Source organism: Eulemur rufifrons, chromosome 2, assembly GCF_041146395.1.
Source record: "Eulemur rufifrons isolate Redbay chromosome 2, OSU_ERuf_1, whole genome shotgun sequence".
Classification (NCBI taxonomy): domain Eukaryota; kingdom Metazoa; phylum Chordata; class Mammalia; order Primates; family Lemuridae; genus Eulemur; species Eulemur rufifrons.
This window is the reverse complement of record NC_090984.1, coordinates 42,500,329-42,524,231: the sequence shown is the minus strand read 5'-3', so window position 1 is coordinate 42,524,231 and position 23,903 is coordinate 42,500,329. Positions and strand designations below refer to the sequence as shown.

Sequence of the window (23,903 nt, the reverse complement as noted above, 5' to 3'; positions counted from 1 at the left end):
TACTTGATTTGGAAATTATTTATTTTGACATAGTAAATTTTAAATTATAACCAACGCTTCTTACAAATTTACTACTATCAACTTACAGATAGTAAAGTACTTCTAACACTAGCTTCTCTTAAATGCAAACACTAAATTCTCCTATCAACCAATTCAGCATTTACTATATGCCTATTCTATGCTCATCAATGTATTATGAAGGATTCAAAAGAAGTTCAACACATAGCTTTGCTCTATCTTTATTTAAGATAGCAAAATATTGTCTCTAATTCTCCCAAAAACTTTCTTAGGTCACAGAGCTAATAAAAGGCAGAGACAGAAGTCGAAGAGGAAAAGAACCGCAAGTATCATTGGTTGGGCAACGTCTGTTCTGTCAACCTTACTGTCTCCTCCTAGTTACAGCCTACTACATACTTTTCCAGCTCCAGTCTTTTCAACTCTGTTCTACTAAACTCCACTCCCTCCTGCGCGTATCTTGTGCTCATCAGGTCTGGGCTCAATACAAACTTAGGTTAAAAAAAGTTTACTTCGGCCGGGCGCGGTGGCTCACGCCTGTAATCCTAGCACTCTGGGAGGCCGAGGTGGGCGGATCGTTTGAGCTCAGGAGTTCGAGACCAGCCTGAGCAAGAGCGAGACCCCATCTCTACTAAAAATAGAAAGAAATTATATGGACAGCTAAAAAATATATATATATAGAAAAAATTAGCCGGGCATGGTGGTGCATGCCTGTAGTCCCAGCTACTCGGGAGGCTGAGACAGTAGGATCGCTTGAGCTCAGGAGTTTGAGGTTGCTGTGAGCTAGGCTGACGCCACGGCACTCACTCTAGCCTGGGCAACAGAGTGAGACTCTGTCTCAAAAAAAAAAAAAAAAAAAAAAAAAAAGTTTACTTCTATCAAACTGCACATTTGTCAGCAGTTTATTTACCAATATGCCACTTTCTTATTAGAAAATTGTTGATTGGGATGGTCACCATATTAAGCATCTGTAACCCTAAGTAGGTTGCCTGGGAAAAGAGCAGGGAGAGGGCGGTGGAGACACAACAGCACCTCCCCTGAAACTCTAGAGCTGGATGACAGGATATTAACGGAAGTGTCAATTAATGTGGTACCTGAGTAGGAGAAAAGTAGAGATTTACATATTCACAGTCAGTGTACTAAAAAGCAAAGGCAATTTCTTGAAAGGAACGCATACACTGTACTAGATTTATATCACATTAAAACACTACAATTCATCTTTTTAAAAAACTGTACTCTCAAATCAGCTTGGAGGGCCACATGGAATAGGAAGCTAAGTTTTCATCCATGCCATCTTAGGTTACAAAGCCCGAGGACCAGTGATCTTATTATAATAAGATTTTAACTCTCTGCTGAAAAGTCTTTCTATAGAACCAAGGCATCTTTCTCTTTTGCATATGGTCCATCTTTCATTTGGCAGCGTAATTTTGGGTTGTGAGGTCCTGTTCTGACAAATATTCCCTTCCCTAAGCCTTACTCTCTTTCCATTCAATTGTCTTTACTTGCTAAATGACAGTCTTTTGTTTTGTTTTTTTAAGAGACAGTCACACTCCATTGCCCCGCTAGAGTGTAGTGGCATCATCATAGCTCACTGCAACCTCAAACTCCTGGGCTCAGGTGATTTTCCTGCCTCAGCCTCCCAAATATAGCTGGGATTACAGGTATGTGCCATTACACCTGGCCCCTTATGTTTTTAATAATTCTTTTTATGGAACTTTTTCCTTTTTATCGCTGATTCATATTCTCTTTCTCCATATGGTCACCACCTCCCGCCCCTCCTACATACACTTCTTTCTATCTCTATTTTGCTCTTAGAATCAGCCCCCTCAATTTTAAAATCCATAATCCTGCATGTATGGAACATCTCTCACAATCTGGTTATTGAAGCCAACAAACTCTGTTTCTGCTCCATCATTATATTTTATGAATAAAAAAGCTGATATATATTTCTCTTCAATCTCTCGTTTTGTTGAGGAGGCGTCTGTCCTAACACGTATGTAAAGAAGTTTGCTTGCTAACTCAAAGTGTGGTCCATGGGTCAGCAAAATGACTTGGGAGTTTGCTTAAAAATACAGAATCTAGCCAGGCATGGTGGCTCATGCCTCTAATCCCATACTTTCGGAAGCTGGGGCAGGAGGATTGCTTGAGGCCAGGAGTTCAAGACCAGCCTGGGCAACATAGCAAGACCCTGTCTCTACAAAATAAAAAATAAAAAAATTAGCCAGGCATGCCTGTAGTCTCAGCTACTTGGGAGGCTGAGGCAGGAGATTGCTTGAGCCCAGGAGTTCAAGTGTACAGTGAGGTATAATGGCACCATTGCACTTCAGCCAAGGGTGACAGAGTGAGAGCCTGCCTCTAAAAATAAAATTTAAAAAAATGCAGAATCTTGGCCCCTATCCAAAACTTACTAAATTTGAATTTGTATTTTAACAAAATCTCCAGATAGTAAGTATGCACATGATGGTTTGAGAAGCACTACTCTAGAAAAGAAAAAATTTACACATACTCACAGTCAGTGTACTAAAAAGTAAAGGCAATTTGCTTTTATGTGAGAATCTACATAAATAGGAAAACATTTTCAATGAATCAATAGCTTTTTGAAAATTATTTCTAAAATTTCACCAAGTAATATAGAAAATGATTTTAGAGTTCTTAGAGATCTCACACACTCTGCTTTATAAAGATCAATAATGAAGAAAAAATTATGCATACTCTCATGAAAAATGCGACTGATATGTTGAAATTTGCTTTCCAAATATACAAAATGTTTACAGCTCTATACTCCAGGAACCTACATTTGTTAAACTCTAAGATTTCCCTCTTGATGTAAGTCAATCAAATGTTAGTATTTAAGAAATTGCAAATAAGTTTAGCTTCATTTAGTTACACATATGCCCTTTTTAATAGAACCTATAGATCAATTCACAAGGCAAACATATTGCCCTTTATATATGAATAATATGCTCTGCGCACATTTTTTTCATTCAGAGTTATGAATATAAACTGACTCTTCCATACTTACTATATTGTCTGTTTTAATCGAGAGCCAAAGGTATAAAACTATAGGGAGACTGCGTTTGGATTCCTATTAAACAAAAAATCCAAATTTTATGTACATTTGGAATTTCTATTATTTAAATTAAAATACAGGCATCCCTAATATCGTTAGAATGTCTAAAGCATTAACAGAATGATGAGGGCATACTGTAAAGACCCAACCCAGGAGGAGCTGAAAAACTCCCTACTTTTCTTGCTTATTTTCTTCCAATTTAAATAAATAGGCATGTTAAGATATTAAGTATTTTGACCTTTCCTGGGGGAGAGAATTAAACATTTTAACTTAAAAGAGTCCTTAATGTGACTTCAATGTTTTCTTGCCAGAAGAAGAGTTAAAGGAACCTCTGACCCTCTTCTTCTTGGTGAAATGTTAAATGACCAATATGAGAACAAACCTGCAATCTGGTCTTATTGGCACCATATTCTGAAGACAGGCAAAATTTTAAAATGCTGTTATATAATTAAAATGATTACAAAACAATTATTTTTTACCTACTTATTATAAAACACTAAAGTTTAATTAAACTTACAATTCAATTTGTCCACTCCAGTATCCACCTAATGCCACAGTGGACACAGCAATTACGAAAATAACCACCATGGTATAATCAAAGTTAGGCCATGATGGAGAATACATTTTCACGGTAATGTTATTTCCAAGAGTCTGAAAGGCAAAATAAAAGTTAAACACAGGAACAACTTTTCTCTCTACTGTAGAGTATGGCAGCAACAGTTCACGTTTCACTCTGGCATGGATACTACACATCAGACGGTCAAGAAGACTAGAACTATTGTCTGACCACATGATATATTCTCTAGTCAGAAGTATGAGAATATGCTTTGGTTTATAAGATCTTGAAAGTACAGTGTTCCACACAATCACATTTTGTCCAGGGATTTAAAGTTAGGATAAACGATAAGACACAAGAGATTTTAAAAGAACTCAAAACAAATAAACATCCTTTTTAAAGTTCAGGCTTTGAGGTACTTTGTGCCAAATGAGAGGCTAGTAATTTTTAGATAAAAACATGGTAGGCTTTTATAGCTTCTTGTTAACAAAAGGAGCATATATAATACTCAAAATTAAATATCAGTGACTAAAAGTAAAGAGCTGTACTATTTATAAACTTCATATAATATGTAATTGGTACTTTACCTGCTTCATATCACTAAAGTCTTTTTGGCTTACAAATGCAATTAGTATTTTTACATCATGAAATTCAGATCTGTTTCCTGAGGGAGGAAACTAAAAAAAAAAAACATTATGAAAACTTACTAACTACTAATATATTTACAGAACAAAATGCAAAGTATCCTATTAAATATAAACATTACATCTTTTTTTATGTTATAAAACAAAGTTTCAGGTATTCTTTCTTAATATTATATAAGCTCTCAAAATAAATGCCTTTTAACATGAACTTAAACTGATATATATGTATTACATAATGTATATATAATACACACATATCTATACATATACACATACATATATATATTTGTTCCTAACAAAGTCTTGTCTACTCTAGGAATAGAACAAAAACTACAAAACTTCCCAATTAAACGCCTATCAGATCTTGAATCTTTATTTACAAAGAATCATACTGTCAGATTATTCAAAATGCAGCCCCTAAACCACACACAAAGAAATTAATTCAATTTCTGTGAAATTTGATGTCACGAGCTCAAAAGAAGTTATGACAGTTTTATAACTTACTAGGACACTGTTATTGACAACCAACAATGCTTCAGCACCTCCTTTCTGTGCAATTCTGGCTTTTTCAAGAAAATGGCAGGCTCCCCAGTGTACCACAACTGCTTTGTTATTCACACCAACAGGAGGAATATCAGAAAGGTTGCATAGTGGTGTGGAGGTCAGATTCATCAAACTAATGGAAGTCTGAAAATAAGAAATGTCTTTAACATATCATAATTCACCCTAAATGCATTCATTTATAAGGTATCAATATTGGCTTAACACAATGTTCTTTAAAATTGGAAATAGTTCATGACAAACACCAAGTATTTTAAAATTCTCTCATTTTCTCAGAGAGATAAATACTTGAGAAAAATCTATAAAATACTTATTAATCACGATATATTATAACTATTTCAAATATTAAAACATAATTATCACTCATTCTTTGTCAATATTTTCATGTTTATGAATAATAACTGATTTACTTACTGCATTTTCTAGTGTACTTGGAAGAGTTGTCCAATGAGGGTTATACAGCATGCAGTAGTCCTTAGATGGTGAAGGTGTGCCATTTCCAGATGCATGCAGGATTGCTTCCTGAGCAGCTGTCTAGGACACAAACAATAACGTTCACACTGGCAATAATTTGGCTTGCCCACAAATAAGGATTTTCTTTTGAGACAGGGCTCACTCTGGATCATAGATTGCTGCAGCCTCAAACTCCTGGGCTTACATGATCCTCCTACCTCAACCCTCAGCCTCCCAAGTAGCTGGGACTACAGGTGAGCGTCACCACGCCCAGCTAAAAACTAAAGATTTTAATAAATCTATTTATTAATATATTCAGCTTTGATCACATCTCCTTAGGAGGGAAGGTCCTCTAATGAATTTATTTCTTCTTGTTTGAGGAAATGAAAAGAAGACTTGGGAATACTAAAACTATACACATTTACCCAGAATACATTCTTTAAGGAGGGTAGGTCACTTTCTTACAGGAATAGCAATCATGGCCCTTGTTATAAAAGCCATAGTCCAGGGAGGATCTTGCTATGATGTAACAACTTCAATACTCCTTTACAGCCTGAAACTTTCTTTTTCAATTTCCTATAAGTTATTACTTCATTGCTTATGTTCTATAAAAGAAAATGCACTCAAAATCCCTCAACCTGTCTTACCTTCCATATTCTATTAGTAACTAGAGTAAAAAAAAAAAAGTACATTATTATTTCTAAGTGCTATCTTTAGAAGAGAACCAGCTGGAACATGAAGTAAATTATTCTGGCTTACATTTTCAAGATTCTGCAATTGCCTATTTTTTTTTTTTTTTTTTGAGACAGTCTCACTCTATTGCCCAGGCTAGAGTGCCCTGGCGTCAGCCTAGCTCACAGCAACCTCAAACTCCTGGGCTCAAGCAATCCTCCTGCCTCAGCCTCCCGAGTAGCTGGGACTACAGGCATGCGCCACCATGCCCGGCTAACTTTTCTGTATATTTTAGTTGTTTGGCTAATTTCTTTCTATTTTTAGTAGAGACAGCGTCTCCCTCTTGCTCAGGCTGGTCTCGAACTCCTGAGCTCAAATGATCCGCCCTCCTCGGCCTCCCAGAGTGCTAGGATTACAGGCGTGAGCCACCACGCCCGGCCTGCAATTGCCTATTAAAAAAAGACCAATCTAGAGTTTACAGTAAGGAAAAAGAAGAGGTAGAATAATTTTCTTCCCCTTTTTTTTTTTCTTTCCCACTACTTGAAAAGGCAAGAGGTAAGAAGTGATTGAAAAGAATAACTACCATACATGGGATGGGTAGTGGGAAAGGAAGAGTATGAAATGAAGAAACATCTTAAAATATTTAAAATACCACTCCATATCACAATTTCCTTCACACTTGGCTCAGTACAAATCCTGCCTGTCTCCTCCTTTGAGCAAATCTTTTTCTAAAACCATAAGGAAGGAAAAAAAAGGTTATTTGGCAAATAAAGATGATGCACCAAGCCTCTGCCACTAAAGTACGAATTAGGTTAAACCACATGAAACTACTGATATTTGACCATTTTTAATCTACAAAATCAGTATTTTCATAGAAGTCAACCTAAATTTCATATATATATATATATATATGTTTTTTTGTTTTTTTTTTTTTTTGAGACAGAGTCTCGCTCTTGTTGCCCAGGCTAGAGTGCCATAGCATCAAGCTCACAGCAACCTCAAACTCCTGGGCTTAAGCAATCCTTCTGCCTCAGCCTCCCGAGGAGCTGGGACTACAGGCATGTGCCACCATGCCCGGCTAATTTTTTTCTATATATATTTTTAGCTGTCCAGATCATTTCTTTCTATTTTTAGTAGAGACGGGGTCTCACTCTTGCTCAGGCTGGTCTCGAACTCCTGACCTCAAGTGATCCTCCCAACTCGGCCTCCCAGAGTGCTAGGATTACAGACGTGAGCCACTGCACCCGGCCTAAATTTCTAACCAATATAGAAATGTTCAAATGCATGCTCTCCTACCTAAAATGTCCCTAGAACATTTTAGATTAGAGGGCTTTATGGCATACTTGGGGCTTCATTAGCTTATGGATATAAGCAAGTGTAGGGAATTCACAAAATATGCCATCAAATTATATAGATAAGGAAATTAGGGCCGGGCGCGGTGGCTCACGCCTGTAATCCTAGCACTCTGGGAGGCCGAGGCGGGTGGATCGCTCAAGGTCAGGAGTTCGAGACCAGCCTGAGCAATGAGCGAGACCTCGTCTCTACTAAAAATAGAAAGAAATTATCTGGCCAACTAAAATATATAGAGAAAAAAAAATTAGCCGGGCATGGTGGCGCATGCCTGTAGTCCCAGCTACTCGGGAGGCTGAGGCAGTAGGATTGCTTAAGCCCAGGCGTTTGAGGTTGCTGTGAGCTAGGCTGACGCCACGGTACTCACTCTAGCCTGGGCAACAAAGCGACACTCTGTCTCAAAAAAAAAAAGGAAATTAGATGTAAAAAAGAGAAATGTAGTTTTTATAATATTCAGCTACTTACTTGGTGGCCATAAATGGATTCTAACAGCCAAGCTGAACTAATACATTACGTTCTTACTATATAACAAACTACATGCTAGGTTATTTTCATACATTTATCTGATTCAGTGTCACTGTTTTACAAACAAGCACTCTGAGACTCAAGTTACTCACATAATCTACATAAGGTCATATAGTCTACAATTCTAACTACAGAAGCTAATCCTGCAGATAAACATGAGAGTTGATTAAATTTAGGTTAAACATTTTTGGAGAGAATATTTCATAAGTGAACTGGGTGCTTCTTCCTGCATCCAACAAAATGGCACATAACATTAGGATTTCCCATCATTAGTGATGTAGAGTTTGATCATCTGGTTAAGGTACTGGTTAAGGTAGTACCTGGAGGATTTCTCTAGCGTAAAGGTATATTTTTTCCCTTTGTGATTGGTGGTACCATGGGAAAAGCCCAACAACTTCTCACCAAGGCTTTAGTCTTTATGATGATCCTTGCCTGAACTTAATTTTACATATTGCATCAGGGGTTGCAAAATGGTGAATGTTTTTTTAATATTATCATTCCTACTACATTTATTAGTTAGCATTCTTCTTAAAATAGCTTTATTCTCTCCTTCCATCATCTTTGTTTACTATCACTAGAAACTCATTGATTTTTTTAAAAAAATCCAATGTGGTATAATTACAATTCATTGTTTGATATTGAAATTTTCCCAAATTTGGCCATTAGAGCCTCATCCAGCTGGCTCTTTGTATCCGTTATACAAGATCCCATTAGTCTTTGAGGACTTCTTGTTTTTTTTGGCATAAGATATCTTAGGCTGAGCTTGTCCTTAGTGGAACCAGCCATTCCACTAAACTCCTTTTGAAGAGGTAGGGTATTTAGATCAGGATCTGGGTTCTAATTGTGCACACTGCTGATGAAATGGTATAACCTTTTCAATAGACAATTAGCAGCATCTATCAAAAATTTTAATACACAGTATCCTCTGATTCATATTACACAAATGCACAAAGATAAATGTATAAGAACACTCACTGCAATATTATGTTATAGCAAAAAAAAAAAAAAGAAAAAACAACTTCTACCAATAAGGTGCTTATTACGTTATGATGTGCATAGTACACAGCTATTCAAATAAAGAGCTAGATCTATTTCTAGAAACAGAAGCTGTCCATAGTGAGAAAAGCAAGTTCCAGAGAGATATTTATAGTGTAATCCCATTTTTATATAATGATCTCCCCAAAAGCCCCTACATACATCTGTACATTTATATGAGCCTGAAGAAAGGTGTGGAGACATACACAAAGAGGCTATTAAACGAAAGGAGTGAGAGGAAATCAAAGGCAAAGGTGAGAGTGTGAAAAGATTGGGAAGGGGAGAGAAATAGGAAAAACACTCAGACAAAATAGAAGGGTATACATAAATTCCTTTCCTCTCATCTTGGCTCTCACAATCACACTGTCGGGGGGTTCTTTTATATCTTTCTCGACACTATGAATATTTAAGATGTATATATACACACATATATTTGTTTTACACATATGGAGTCCATATTATACATATTCTCTATAGCTTTTCTAAAATTTAAATTTTATGTATTAGATTTTCCATATTGATAAATATACACTACCTCCTTTCGTACAACTGCATAATATTCTGTGTCACTTTTTTTTTTTTTTTTTGAGACAGAGTCTTGCTCTTTTGCCCTGGCTAGAGTGCCGTGGCATCAGCCTAGCTCACAGCCACCTCAAACTCCTGGGCTCAAGTGATCCTTCTGACTCAGCCTCCCGAGTAGCTGGGGCTACAGGCATGCGCCACCATCCTGGCTAATTTTTTCTATATATTTTAGTTGTCCAGCTAATTTCTTTCTATTTTTAGTAGAGACAGGGTCTCACTCTTGCTCAGGCTGGTCTTGAACTCCTGAGCTCAAATGATCTACCCGCCTTGGCTTCCCAAAGTGCTAGGATTACAGGCATCAGCCACCGCGCCCGGCCAGTGTGTCACTTTTTAATTACAAAAACTATGAAATATTTTTGAAAGGCTTAAATGTCCAAGGATGTACGAAGAAATTCAAATTGAGTAAGATTTAGTGCCATAAAGGAATTACATAATTTTTTCTACAATTGTAGAAAATTCATTAATGATAAAAGCAAAACTCATTGATATGGGAATTACTATGACAAAACACAAATTTTAGTGGAAGACTAGTATAAAAGATGAAAGTACAAACATATGTAATCCTGTAATAGTGCCAAATGTGGAACATGCAGCAAATTTCATGAGCGAGCTAGCATGCCCAACAACCTAAGCATTTCCACTACTTTTAAAATATCTTGGTGAAATTTCTCATAGAGACTGTGTAGCTTCAAAAATTCAGTTTGCCACAATACATATTATGGTATAAAGGTTAAGAGCATGAGTTGTGGGATTAGAGACCTAAGATACAATGCCAGTTTCACCATTTACTGGTTATGTTACAAATTATTTAACCTACCTTAAATTTCAATATCTTCAGCTTTGAGATGACAATAACACTTGGAGTTGTCGTGAGGATTAAGTTAGATGATGCAATTGTTTCTACAAATTAAGCTCTTAAAAATAATAATACACCTGGCACCTTGCCAAGTACTTGTACAATGCAAAAGAAATACAAAGATTAATGATTGGAAAATTAGTGGTTATGTAGGGCTTGGTGGGATGCAGAGATGGGGGAATGACAGCTAAAGGGTATGAGGTTTCTTTCTTTTTTAATGGACTTTATTTTAGAGCAGTTTTAGGTTCACAGCAAAATGAGCAGAAAGTAAAGAGTTCTAATATATCCCCCTATCCTACACATGCACAGGCCTCCTCCACTATCAACATTTCACAGCAGAGTGGTACATTTGTAAAAACTGATAAACCTACATGACACATCATTATCACCCAAAGTCCACAGTTTACATTAAGGTTCACTGTTTTTTAATTTTAATTTTTTTTTTGAGACAGGGTCTGTTAAATGGGCTAGAGTATAGTGGCATCATCACAGCTCACTGCAACCTCAAACTACTGGGCTTTAGCAATTCTCCTGCCTCAGTCTCCCAAGTAGCTGGGACTACAGGCACTCGCCACCATGCCCGGCTAATTTTTTCTATATTTAATAGAGACCAGGTCTTGCTATAGCTCAGGCTGGCCTTGAATTCCTGACCTCAAGTGATCAGATCGGCCTCCCAGAGTGTTAGGATTACAGGTGTGAGCCACCACGCCTGGCCTAGGGTTCATTTTCTATGGGTATTGAAAAATGTACAATGACATATGTCCACCGTTACATCATACTGAATAGTTTCACTGCCCTAAAAATCCTCTGTGTTCTGCATATTGGTTTCTTTAAGAAATGATGAAAATGTTCTAAATTGGCTGCGGTGATAGTTGCATGTAGCTGTGAATATAATAAAATCATTGAATTGTACACTTTAAATGGGTGAATTATGTAGTATGTGAATTGTAGCTTAATAAAGCTGCCAAAAAAAGAAACACAAGAAAGTATAGTCATACTGGGGAGATTAAAAACAAACCTGAAATAGATAATTGTAAACAGAATGTGATTAAAGTCAAAGAGTCCCTAGTAAAAATTTTAATAGTTAAGGTATTAAAAATGCAAATTCTTGGGCCCCATTCCAGACCTACTGAATCAGAAACTCTGCCAGTTTATGTTTTAACAAGTGCTTCTGATAATTCTGATGCCTGTTAAAGTTTGAGAACCACCGCTATAGAAGCAGTGATTCTGAAGATTTAATGTGCATACAAATCACTTAGTGATCATTTTAAAATGCAGATTTTGATTCAGTAGGTATGAGTAGAGTGTGAGATTCTGCATTTCTAACAAGCTCCCAGGTGATGCTGATACAGGAAAGGCTGAGTTGAAATTATGTATCTGGAAGACACATGTTCCCAAGTAACTCTCTGATCATTCACTCTTTCCTCCCTAATAATTTACATAATAATCAAGACAACCTACACTGTTTCTACTCCTACTTCTCATATTCAAGATTTATGGAAATGGTGCCCTGAAAGTGACTAGAATCAGACCCACAGAGATTAAGTGTAATCTTCATTATTTAAATAGTGCCTGAGTGGGAGCTAGGGCATCAAACAGGGATTTAACAGGGAAACAGAGCAGTCTGTGGGCCATTGAAAAAGTATGGCCAGGATCATTCCTCCCATTTGGAGATTCTGGGAACATAGAATGCACAGACTAAGGCGCATTAGGGTGTTGTGGAGGAGACAAGGTAGCCATTCATTCATTCATTCAATACTCTGCAGTCTATGAGATGCCTGGGGAGACAGAGAGAATGAGTCAGGCAGGGTTCCTCCTCCATGGCGCTTACATTCCACTTGTTGCCTGGATCTAGCCTTCTTGCTTTTCCCTAAGTAATCTTACTACTTAATGATACATCTCAACTTTTACAGAATTTATGATTTACCCTAGAATTTACAAACTCAAATGACTATAAGGCCAGGCAGGTAATATAAATGAACAAACCAGAGAAGATTTGAGATTGTAGGGCACGGTAAAGCTTAGCAAATTCTTGCCTAAAGGCAATCGCCTGTTTAAAAAAATTTTAATATCTTAGGGAAAGGGCCTCTATCTGGAGAATTTATGGTCCAGATTTTCATAAATGGACCAAATTTCAGGTGACTTTTAACAAACAATTTATCAAATACACACTAAACATAACTTTTCCTACCTTTAAACCTTTTTTTATAAGCAAAATTAACAAATTTATCATATGAGTCTTCTGTCCTATTTTTCATTCAGGGAAAAAATTATCACTGCATAAGTTAGTGGAAAAACATCAAAACACTTAGGTTCTAGTCTTATCTTTCATAACTTTCTATATGATCTGGACAAATCGTAATTTTCCTGAACATTCTCAGGATTATTTTGAGTTTCAAAGGAAATTTACTTATAGGTGTCACATTTTGGGAAGGAGCCATCAGTGATTTAGCAAGCAGTCAATGGGATGCAGAAAGTCAGAGACAGCTCAGAGGCAAGAAGGTAAAACAAAAACTGTGAAGAACCTGAAAGCTAAAGGAAGATTTTAACAAAACCAGTAAGTCTTAGCTCAGGCTGCCATAACAATGTACCATAGACTGGGTGGCTTACATAATAGAAATTTATTTTCTCATAGTTCTGGAGGCTAGAAGTTCAAGATCAAGGTGCCACCAGGGTCAGTTTTTAGTGAGGGCTCTCTCCCTGGCTTGTAGATGGTCACTTTCTCACAGTATCATCACATGGTAAGGAGAGAAAGAGAGCAAGCTCTCCAGCATCTCTTCTTATAAGGCCCTTAATCCCATCATGGCCGGGCGCGGCGGCTCACGCCTGTAATCCTAGCACTCTGGGAGGCCGAGGCGGGAGGATCGCTCGAGGTCAGGAGTTTGAGACCAGCCTGAGCAAGAGCGAGACCCTGTCTCTACTAAAAAATAGAAAGAAATGATTTGGACAGCTAAAAATATATATAGAAAAAATTAGCTGGGCATGGTGGAGCATGTCTGTAGTCCCAGCTCCTCGGGAGGCTGAGGGAGAAGGATTGCTTGAGCCCAGGAGTTTGAGGTTGTTGTGAGCTGGGCTGACTCCATGGCACTCTAGCCCGGGCAACAGAGGGAGACTCTGTCTCAAAAAAAAAATAAATAAATAAATCCCATCACGAGAGTGAAACCCTCATGACCTGATCTAAACCTAATTATCTCCCCAAAGCCCCAATCTCTACAGTATTTCTCCATATGAAATACTATCACGTTGGGGGTTAGAATTTCAACATATGAATTTTTGAGGATACAATTCAGTCCATAGCATGCCTCCTCCCTTTCCCTAAATTCAGGTCCTTCTAGCAGGAAAAATACATTCATTCCATTCCAACAGCCCTAAAAATCTTAACTCATTCCATGGGATGCCGTAACATAATACCATAGACTAGGGGTCTTAAACAATAAAACCATAGTTTTCCACAGTTCTGGAGGCCAGAAGTCCAAGATCAAGGTTTCAGAAGGGTCAGTTTCCATTGTGGGCTCTCCTCCTGGTTTGTAGATGGCTACCTGCTCACTGTGTCCTAACATGGCAAAGAGAGAGAGAAAGCTCTCTGGTGTCTTTTCTTATAGGGGCACTAATCCTATCATGAGGGTCCCATCCTCATGACCTTCTCTAAACCTAATTATCTCTCAAAGGTCCCATCTCCCAATATACCACACAGGAGGTTAAGGCTTCAGCATATGAATTTGGGGTGGGAAGGTGACACAATTCATTCCATAGCACAGCAGCTCAGCTTGGGTAACAGAACACACCTACTTTCTCCTAGTGGTTGAGAGAAGAGAAATAATTAAAGAAGACTCTTTCCCAAGTCAGTGAAAAGACCAATAGAAAAAATAAATAAATAAAATAAAAAAGAAGATTCTTTGAGTTGGTGCAGTACAAAAGGAATGCAAATTTTCAGCAAGAGATTTTTCTGCAGGGGATCCTGATTATCACTTCATTGTAGTAAGTTCAAGATGCAGCTGAATAATATTTCAAATTCTTCAAAGTAAAGAAAAAATGAACGGAAGTTTTATAAAAACATTAGGAGAAAGACTCGGGATTCTTTAGAGAACTTTTAAGCAATTTTAAGACAGAGCCAGACTAAACATCACTCATTCCCTTTGAGACAGAACGCCATGACTGGGTCCACTCTGTGAAATAAAGGCCTAACAACTGGGGCTGGGGGTGGGGTTGGATCGGGTAAGGACAAGTGTGAAATGGAATTATGACAGTGCCAAGACAGAGCTAACCACCTGCTAGGCACTAACAGCTAGATGAGTTGAAAATACACAGTGACGTCACTCTGATGTGAAGATGATCAAGAGGAGGAGGACAGGCTAAATGATCACTAAAGGCTTTTCCAATACTAGATCCTCTGCCTCTTCTACAAGGATGTGGCAGTAGTTTCTGAAGATTATGGGCTGCTTCTAGATAAGGATGTTGGCCCTGTTATTACATGACTAAGGGGAAGTAATGCCAGCTTCAAGAGCCCAGAGGGGAGAAATGAAATGATTGAGCTGTTATCGTTCATTCAAATGAACTTAGAGAGGCCACCTAGAGCTGTTAGATTAGGGAAGAGGAATAAACAAGGGCTTCAGGTAGAAAATGGTACAGGACTTCGGATGGTGTTGGAGGAAAGGAACCAGGTATCTAGCAAGAAAGAAGACAGGAGAGAGAGCTCTAGCTGAGGAAAAGGAAACCAGATTTATCCAAGTTCCTCAGAAAAGAAAAGGAATGAGAAAGAGACCTCCTCAGGAAATTAAAAGATGAGTTAAGAAGAAAACAGATCCATAGAGAAATCAATAAGAAATAGAAAATCAATACTAGTTGGTATTAAAAAAATCTTTACAATTTAAAGAGATCTTGTCAGTTTATTCATAGTTATCAGCACAGTACCTGGCATATAATAGACGCACATCAAATATTTGCGGAGTAAAAGAATATTACCTAATCCCCACAACATCCCTGAAACTGAGGAATATAGAATCCAAGATTAACATGATGAGATACAACAAACTATATAAATGTAATTTTAAAAAGCCTAAAATCCAGAATGTGGAAAAGACTTGCTATTAATATATTTTAGAATAGGGATGAGTTTTAGATTTGTGAACCCTATGAAATCACATGACTATTTTGCTTAAATTTTTCATGTGGGGTGGGGAGAGAGGGCAGGGCTTTTAATAAGAATGTCCACGTGAGTTTATGAGGAATTGATGTATTATTGGACAATTTATTAATTTATGTTGAGAAAGGATTAGTGGGAATGTGACATATATATTATTACCATCACCTTAAAAGATTCAAATGAGTTCAAAAACACTTCGATAACTTTGCTTGATTACATAGTAAACACCTCAAAGACTCAGACTAACACTGCTATTTTGTTATTTTTTATATTATACTCCTCTCCCCCAAGCAATCTTTAAATACATTCTCATTCATGTTCCTTATGTTGCCTAGCAAAATTATGAATGCAACAAAGGCACTAAATACTGTTTTGATTTCTCAATAAATGTTAAAGACATTCTCATATGAATATATTCATTAATACTAACCCTTTAAACTGGAGAGTAAACAAAACATACTCTTCCAGAAAAATGACACATTCTAATGGAAAGAACTGGACAGGCTTACACCACATCAATTCTGTATAAATACTACTCATAAAAGTTTCCAACCTGAAACTCCCTAAATGAAAGTCACTAGAAACAAAAACTGAAACACTGGCTTTCTCACCCCCAACCGAAGCTCAAATTACTTGATGCTGAATTTTAAAACATTATTACTTTTCGGTAATTATGAAACCAAACTTATGAACACATATTTGTCATTTTTACTTAATCCACTCACATCCCTTTAAAGTAGGCAGAAAACTGAAAACCACTAAAGTCATTACATTTGGGGTGTTCTTTTAAAAGTTATTTTAAATTGTTACTATTACAAAACAAAACAAACCCTCAGAACAGCATCAAAGAAGCCCCAAGGCGAAGCAGGAACTACAAAAGGGAAGGGGAATAAAAAAAGAAATCTGTATTGGTGCAATTGAAGTTCAGTCCTGGAACCGTTAAACGCCCCTGAGGCCTTTTATATATATTTTTTTTCTTCCCAGGGGAAAGAGGTTAAGAAGCAGGCTTAGATAATAAAACCCAGAGATCAATTTTTTAAAAATGCTAGGACAGTGAAAAACTATAAAGCAGCACCAAGGTCAATGTAGCATAAGGCGCTCTGCAGATATCTTTCTGGGAGGGCAGGTATTTCGCCAGGAACGGGAGGTGGGCAGGAGGACTGGAGGAAAGAGGGTGAACCACTCGCGGCTGGAAGGAAAGGAGTAACGGGAAGGGGAGGAGGATGAAAGGGGGAAAGGGGAGCAGGCCTCGTGGGAGGAGGCCGGGCGGGAGCCGGGTGGGGAGGGGAGGGGGACAGGAGCCCCAGCCCGGCCCCGCCCCGCCCCGGGGAGGCCCGAGCGCCCGTCCGCCTCCCTTACCAGCGGGAGCAGGAAGCCCCAGAACAGGGCGGCCGCGGCGGGGAGCAGCCGCCGCTGCGGTCCCATCGGACTAGCGGGTGCCGGGTGCTGCGGCGCGGCGCGGCTCGGGGGGAAGCTCGGGATCCTGCCGGCGCGCTGCCTCCGTGGCCCGGCGGGACAAGGGCGGGCGGGCGTGCTCGGTCGGGACAGCTGTGCTGCCGGGGCCGCCACAGCAGCGCCGACTTCCTCTTCCGGCCCCGCCCGCGAGCTGCGGAAACCGCCGGCGGGGCTCGGAGAGTCCCTGGCTGGTCGGCGTGGGCACGCGCCCTCTCTCTGCGTCCCGGCGCCGGGTCGCCGCTGGCTGCGGGCCTGGGCGTGTCGCCCTCCAGCTGCCTTCCTTTAATCTTGCCGGAGGCGGCAGGCGAAGGGACTTTCTCAAGGCCCTCCTAGAAGTGGCTGAGCGTCCGCTGGGTTCCGCGGTAATTACTCAACTGCTCCATGGAGCCAAAAATCTAAGGGTCATCCTTAATTCATCTGGCTATCGATAGGTTCTGGCCACGCTAACTCACACATATAACCGAAATCCATCCACTTTCTCCAAAACCACCACCGTGTCCGGGCCACCAACGTTTCTCTTCAACAAGCTGGACTCACTTTCCCCTCTGGACAGCCCATTAGCCACACACAAGTCCCAGGATGATCTTTTAAAAAACACAGAGCATGTCACTCTTCATCATACTTGGAACAAAATCAAAACTCTACTCTGGCCTACTAAGTTTACACAGTCTGGCCCCTGCGTTCCTTTCTATCCCCATCTTTACTGCTTTTCCCACGCACTAAGCCACAAGGGTCTTCTTTGGTCCCTCTGGCCTTTGTGCTGGTAGTCCTCTTGGCTGGAATGCTCTTCTCTCTGAAGCCCAGAATTCCTGCCTTGTTGGCATTCACTTGTCAGCTTAAAAGTTACTTCTCCTGAGGGAACTTCCTGACATACCCAATCTGAAGTACCCCTCCAGTCACTTTTATATCATGTTTTATTTTAATTCTCTGCATAGCATTTTTCATTCTTTCATATTGTCTTATTTATCTGTTTATTTATTAATTATGTTGCCTCCCACTTGATATAAGAAGTGTCTTTGCTTTGTTCACTGCTATGCCCCTTACACCTACAACATTTGGCATATCGTAAGTCCTCAAATATTTGTTGGATGAATATTTAATACCAAAGACTGGACAGGACAGTGTCCCTGCCATCCCACAGCTCATAGTTTAGTGAGGGACACAGATGTGTGAACGAACATAGTTCAGGATGAATAGTGACTCTTGTTTGCCCAGGATATTATGGGAGTAGCAAAGGGAAGTATAAAAGGGGTGCCAGGATGAATTCCAGCCTGAGCCAGTCCAGAATGTCAGTTAATTTTAGCCAGGCAAAGGGTAGAGAAAGGAGGGGCACTTCCAGGAAGAGTGAACCATTAGTGTCAAAGCGAAAGGTGGCATTGAAGGAACTGCAAAACTTGGGCTTGGCTGAAGTTATGAGTGGAGAAAGATGAAGTGTGAGAAGAGGGCAGAGCCAAATCACAAATAGATTGGGACAGCTTGGGACTTTAGGCTTCATCCTTTTGGTGGTGGAGAGCAATGAATGATAAATAGAGCAATGACATGCAATTTCTGTTTTAGAAAGCTCTCTGTGGTGGCTGGCAGGGTGGCAGATGGGTTTAAAACAGGACAAGCAGTGGAAGCCAGGAGACCTGTTAGATAACTGCAATACCCAAACCCAGGCCAGGGAGAATGTGGGCCTGAACTAAGACAGCTGAGGCAGAAGAAATGGGGAGAAGGAGATGGATCCGAAAGGTTTGTAGCAGAATTTGGTAGCCCAGGAGATAAAGGAAGAAGGATGATTCCCAGAATCCTGCCCTGAGCTATGTATTTAGTTGGCTGCCAGAGGAGAGAAGTGGGGTGGGGAGTGAATGGGAGAAGGGAAATACTTTTGGACATAAGTTTGAAATGCTTGTGGGATGTGCAAGTGCAAATGTTGATGGCTATGTGGGTTGTCTGAAGCTTAATGGCACAATGAGGCCAGAACTCAGGTCTTCTGCCTGTCAATCCTGGACTCTTGTCACACTCTCTAGTTGCCTAGGACAAACCAGTTTCCCCTTTTCATCTCCAAATATTCCCTTCCACCTCTCATGGCCCTCTGCCTAGTGAAGCTCTAAAGTGGCACCTGGGGCTGTCTCAAGATCTCTGGTTTTCCTGCCTACATTTGTGCTCATTCTTCCTTCCCCTTGGCTGAAAAAAATTTTATGCTTGCAAAATTATAGGCTAGTTCCTTGTGCAGTCTCTCTTTATCTGCTTTAGTTTTTTCTGCTGAAAAATGTGAACGGTAATACCTGTTCTGCTTACCTTGCACAACTGTCATAAAAGTTACATAATTTGTAATGTGAGTAAAATTACTGTGAAAATTGTTTAAAAGGAGGAGGAGGAGGGGTATACAAGGAGAAGAAAAATAGAAGGCTGTAGTCTAAAGTGTCAGCACTGTTTGTCATAATTTTTCTGCCAGAATGGTTTTTCCTTAGTCAAAGTCCCTGTGTAGGATGAAGTGAAGGAAAATGGGAGGATTAATGGAAGATTAAAAGATTCTTGTTTAATGACTTTACTGCTGGAAAGGCTGTTAACGGTTATTTGGAGTACACTGCTGTTACACATGAATTTCCCTGCAAGTATTAAGTAGGATAAAGAGTACCTGGAGATTTTTTAGTCAATATCTTTCTTCTCTAAGGAAACTATGTATAGGCCGGGCGCGGTGGCTCACGCCTGTAATCCTAGCACTCTGAGAGGCCAAGGCGGGAGGATCACTCAAGGTCAGAAGTTCGAGACCAGCCTGAGCAAGAGCGAGACCCCCGTCTCTACTAAAAATAGAAAGAAATTAGCTGGACAACTAAAAATATATATAGAAAAAATTAGCTGGGCATGGTGGCGCATGCCTGTAGTCCCAGCTACTCGGGAAGCTGAGGCAGGAGGATGGCTTGAGCCCAGGAGTTTGAGGTTGCTGTGAGCTAGGCTGACGCCACGGCACTCTAGCCTGGGCAACAGAGTTAGACTCTGTCTCACAAAAAAAAAAACAAAAAACACTATGTATAAAAACCCAATTATGGAAAATAAATATTAAAGTAAAGATCATTTTGATTTGTAAATATATTTAGTTGATATTATAGAATTTCTTTTTTTCCCAATGATAAAAGATAGAATATTATTTGTTGCCTTTCTATATTCTAGGAAGTAGGAAAGAGATGCTGGCTTCATTTTGCAAAAGAGGAAACTGCCAGGTTGACAGCAGAAGAGGAGGAGCTGAAACTCAGTACTCTGCCCCTGCACACTAGATCATTCATATGACCTGTTGTTTGCCGGCACTGCACAGTGTTTTGTACCCAGGAGATGCTGATGAAATGTTAACAACATGCTCCAAAGGCTTTCCTGAGCAACTGGATAAGTTCTTTAGTACAGATGGTCTCTGACTTATAATGGGTCGACTTGCAATTTTTCAGCTTTGTAATGTTGCAAAAGCCATATGCATTCAGTATAAACTGTACTTCGAGTACCCATACAGCTATTCTGTTTTTCTCTTCCAGTATCGTTTTTAATAAATTACATGAGATATCAACACTTTATTATACAATAGGCTTTGTGTTAGGTGATTTTGCCCAACTGCAGGCTAAAGTAAGTGCTCTGAGCATGTTTAAGGTAGGCTAGACTAAGCTATGATATTAGAGATTAGGTTAGAGGTATTGAATGCATTTTTGACTTAAAATACTTTAACTTATGATGAATTTTTCAGGAGGTAACCCCATTGTAAGTGAAGGAGTATCGGTATAGAACAGAGATTATCAATCTTGGCTTCCTATTCAAATCATCTGAGAAATTAAAATGAAAAACAAAACCTATGCTCCAACACTAATAAAACTGAAAGGAAAAGTAAATTCATCCATAATTATAGTTAAAGATTTCAATACTTCTCTCTCAGTATCTGAAACAAGTAGACAGAAAATCAGCAAGAATACTGAAGATTTGATCACCATCAACCAACTTGACCTAATTGGCATTTATAGAACACTCCACCCAAGAACCGCATAATTTCAAGTGTACACGAGACCTTTACCAAATAAACTATTTGGCCATAAAACTCATCTTGATAAATTTAAGAGGTTTCAGATCATACAAAGTATGTTCTCTGACCACAAAATAATTAAATTGGAAATCAATAACAGAAAGATATTTGGAAAATCCTCAAATAATTAGAAATTAAACATGCATTTCTGAATAACCCATAGGTCAAAGAAGAAATCACAGGGAATTAAGAAATATTTTAAAACTGAAGAAAGTGTAAACATGACATATCAGATATGGTGGGATAGAGCTATAGCTTTAAAAAGTGCTTAAAAAGCCAGCCTGAGCAAGAGCAAGACCCCACCTCTACAAAGAGTAGAAAAGTTAACCAGGTGTGATGGTGCTCGCCTGTAGTCCCAGCTACTAGGGAGGCTGAGACAGGAAGATCACTTGAGCCTAGGAGTTTGAGGTTGCAATGAGCTATGATGATGCCACTGTACTCTCTCTAGCCTGGGCTACAGAGTGAGACCCTGACAAAAAAAAAAAAAAAAAAAAAAAGCCTAAAAAGAAATTTGTAGCACTTAACACTTAGAAAATTATACACCTTTAAAATCAATGACCTAAGCTTTTACCTTAAGAAACTAGTAAAGAAAAGCAAATTAAATCCAAAGTGAGCAGAAGAAAGTCAAAAGACTAGCTTTTTGAGAAGATTGATAGAATTGAGAAAACTCTAGCCAAACTGGTATAAGAAAAAAGAGAGAAGATACACATTGCCAACATCAGGAACAAAAGAGGGAATAGTACTCAAGATCTTAAAGACATTTAAAGGATAGCAAGTAAAGATTATAGACAACTTTGTGCCAATAAATTTGACTTAAATGAAATATAGAAATTTCTTGAAAGACACAGACTACTCAAAAAGAATAGATATTAATGATAGTCAGATTATCTATTCTAAAAATTGAATTTGTCATCAAAAACCTTCCCACAAACCGGTGTGGTGGTTCATGCCTAGAATCCTAGCATTTTGGGAGGCTGAGGTGGGAGTATCTTTAGAGGACAAGAGTTCAAGACCAGCCTGAGCCAATAAAAAAAAAAAAAGGACAAAACAACAAAAAGCCTTCCCACAAAGAAAACTGCAGCCCACATGACTTCAATGATGGTGAATTTTACCAAATGTTTAAGGAAGAAATAATACCAATTCTACACAAACACTTTCAAAGACTTGAAGCGGGGGAATGCTTCCCAAGTCATTTTATGGATCTAGCATTACCATGATGCCAAAACCAGACAGACATTGAAGAAAACTGTAGGCCAATATTCTGCATTAACATAGATACTAAAATCCTTAACACACTTTTAGAAAATTGAATCCAGCAAAATATACAAATAATAATATATCGTCCCTAATTAGAATTCATCCCCAAAATGCAAGATTTGACTCAATATTTGTAAAATAGTCAAGGTAACTCACCACATCAACACTACAAGACCAATATGCAAAAATCAACTATGTTCCTATATACTGGCAATACACAATTGGAAATTGAAATAGAAAATATGATTTATGATAACATCAAAACATATCAAATACTTAAGATAAATTTGGCAAAAGATGTGCAAGACTGGAACATTGAAAACTGTAAAACATTGCTGTGAGTATTAAAGGGGACCTAAATAAATAGGGAGATATACTATGCTTATAGATTGGGAGATTTAATATTGTTAAAATGTCAGTTATTTCTAAATTGATCTTTAGAAATAATGCTATCCCAATCAAAATACTAATAATAGCAAACTGTTTTTGGTAGAAAGTGGTACGCCAATTCCAAAATTTATATGGAAATGTGAAGGAGCTAGAATGGCCAAAACAATTTCAAATAAAAAATAGAACCAAATTCAAGAAGTTAAAACCTGATTTCAAAACTTACTTAAAGCTACAGTAATTGGGATAGTGTGGTGTTGACATAAAATAAATATCAGTGAAACAGAATGGAGAGTCCATAATTAGACCTCCACATAGGTCCAATGTACACATTGACCTTACATATAGCCAAATGGTTTTTGAGAAAGGTGCCGAGGCAATTCAATGGGGAAAGGATACTATTTTCAGAAACAACTGGTGGTGCGTAAGGATATCCATGTCTGAAAAAATCAGACTCAGTCCTTACCTCACACTGTATTCTAAACATAACTCCAAATAGATCATAGACCTGAATGAAAGAGCTAAAACTGAAAACTTTCTAAGCGAAAACGTAGGAGAAAATCTTAGTAACCCTTTGTTCGGTGAAGATTTCTTAATAGGACACTGAAAGCAAAAACTATAAAAGAATAAAAATCAATAAACTGGACTTCATCAAAATAAAAACTGCTTTTTGGAAGATACTGTTCAGAGAATGAAAGTCTAGCCTAGACTGGGAGAAAATATTTGTAAAACATACATCCAGCAACAACAACAACAAAATGAACCCAGAATATATAAACAACTCTTATAATGCAATAAGACAAAAAAAAAATGAAGAAAATATTTTAACAGATTAATTCACGAAAAAATGGAATACCTATGATCTCATCTATATGTAGAATCTAAAAATGTTGACCTCATAAAGGTGGAGAGTAGAATGATAGTTACCAAGGGCTTGGGTGGGAGTTGCTGGGGAGATACAGGTCAAACAATCCAAAATTTCAGTTAGATAGGAGGAATAATTTCAGTAACTGTGTTGTACAACATGGTGACCATAATAATTAATAACAATGTATTCCTGAAAATTGTTTAGATTTCACCCATAAGTGAGATGATAAGGTATTTGTCTTTCGGTGCCTGGTTTATTTCACTTAGCATAACGTCCCTCTAGGTTCATCCATGTTGTGACAAATGACAGAATTTTCTGCTTTTTAAAGGCTGGATAGGATAGTATTCCATTGTGCATATATGCCACATTTTTTAATACATTTGTCTGTTGATGGGCACTCTGGTTGTGTCTATATCTTGGCTATTGTGAATA

The 23,903-nt window shown here is 38.5% G+C and overlaps 1 protein-coding gene across 1 annotated transcript in view; it reads right to left on the bottom strand.

Annotated features, from left to right (window-relative positions):
* The window catches only part of SPPL2A (signal peptide peptidase like 2A), a 43,234-nt gene extending 26,219 nt beyond the window's left edge, over window positions 1–17,015 (bottom strand). The window contains exons 1-5 of the mRNA XM_069460003.1: window positions 16,822–17,015; window positions 5,261–5,380; window positions 4,790–4,972; window positions 4,229–4,318; window positions 3,603–3,736 (exon numbers count right to left, since the gene is read on the bottom strand). Coding sequence (XP_069316104.1) covers window positions 3,603–3,736; window positions 4,229–4,318; window positions 4,790–4,972; window positions 5,261–5,380; window positions 16,822–16,887 — 593 coding nt within the window. The 5' untranslated portion in view covers window positions 16,888–17,015. The remainder of the gene's footprint in view (window positions 1–3,602; window positions 3,737–4,228; window positions 4,319–4,789; window positions 4,973–5,260; window positions 5,381–16,821) is intronic.
* Window positions 17,016–23,903: the final 6,888 nt, after the last annotated feature.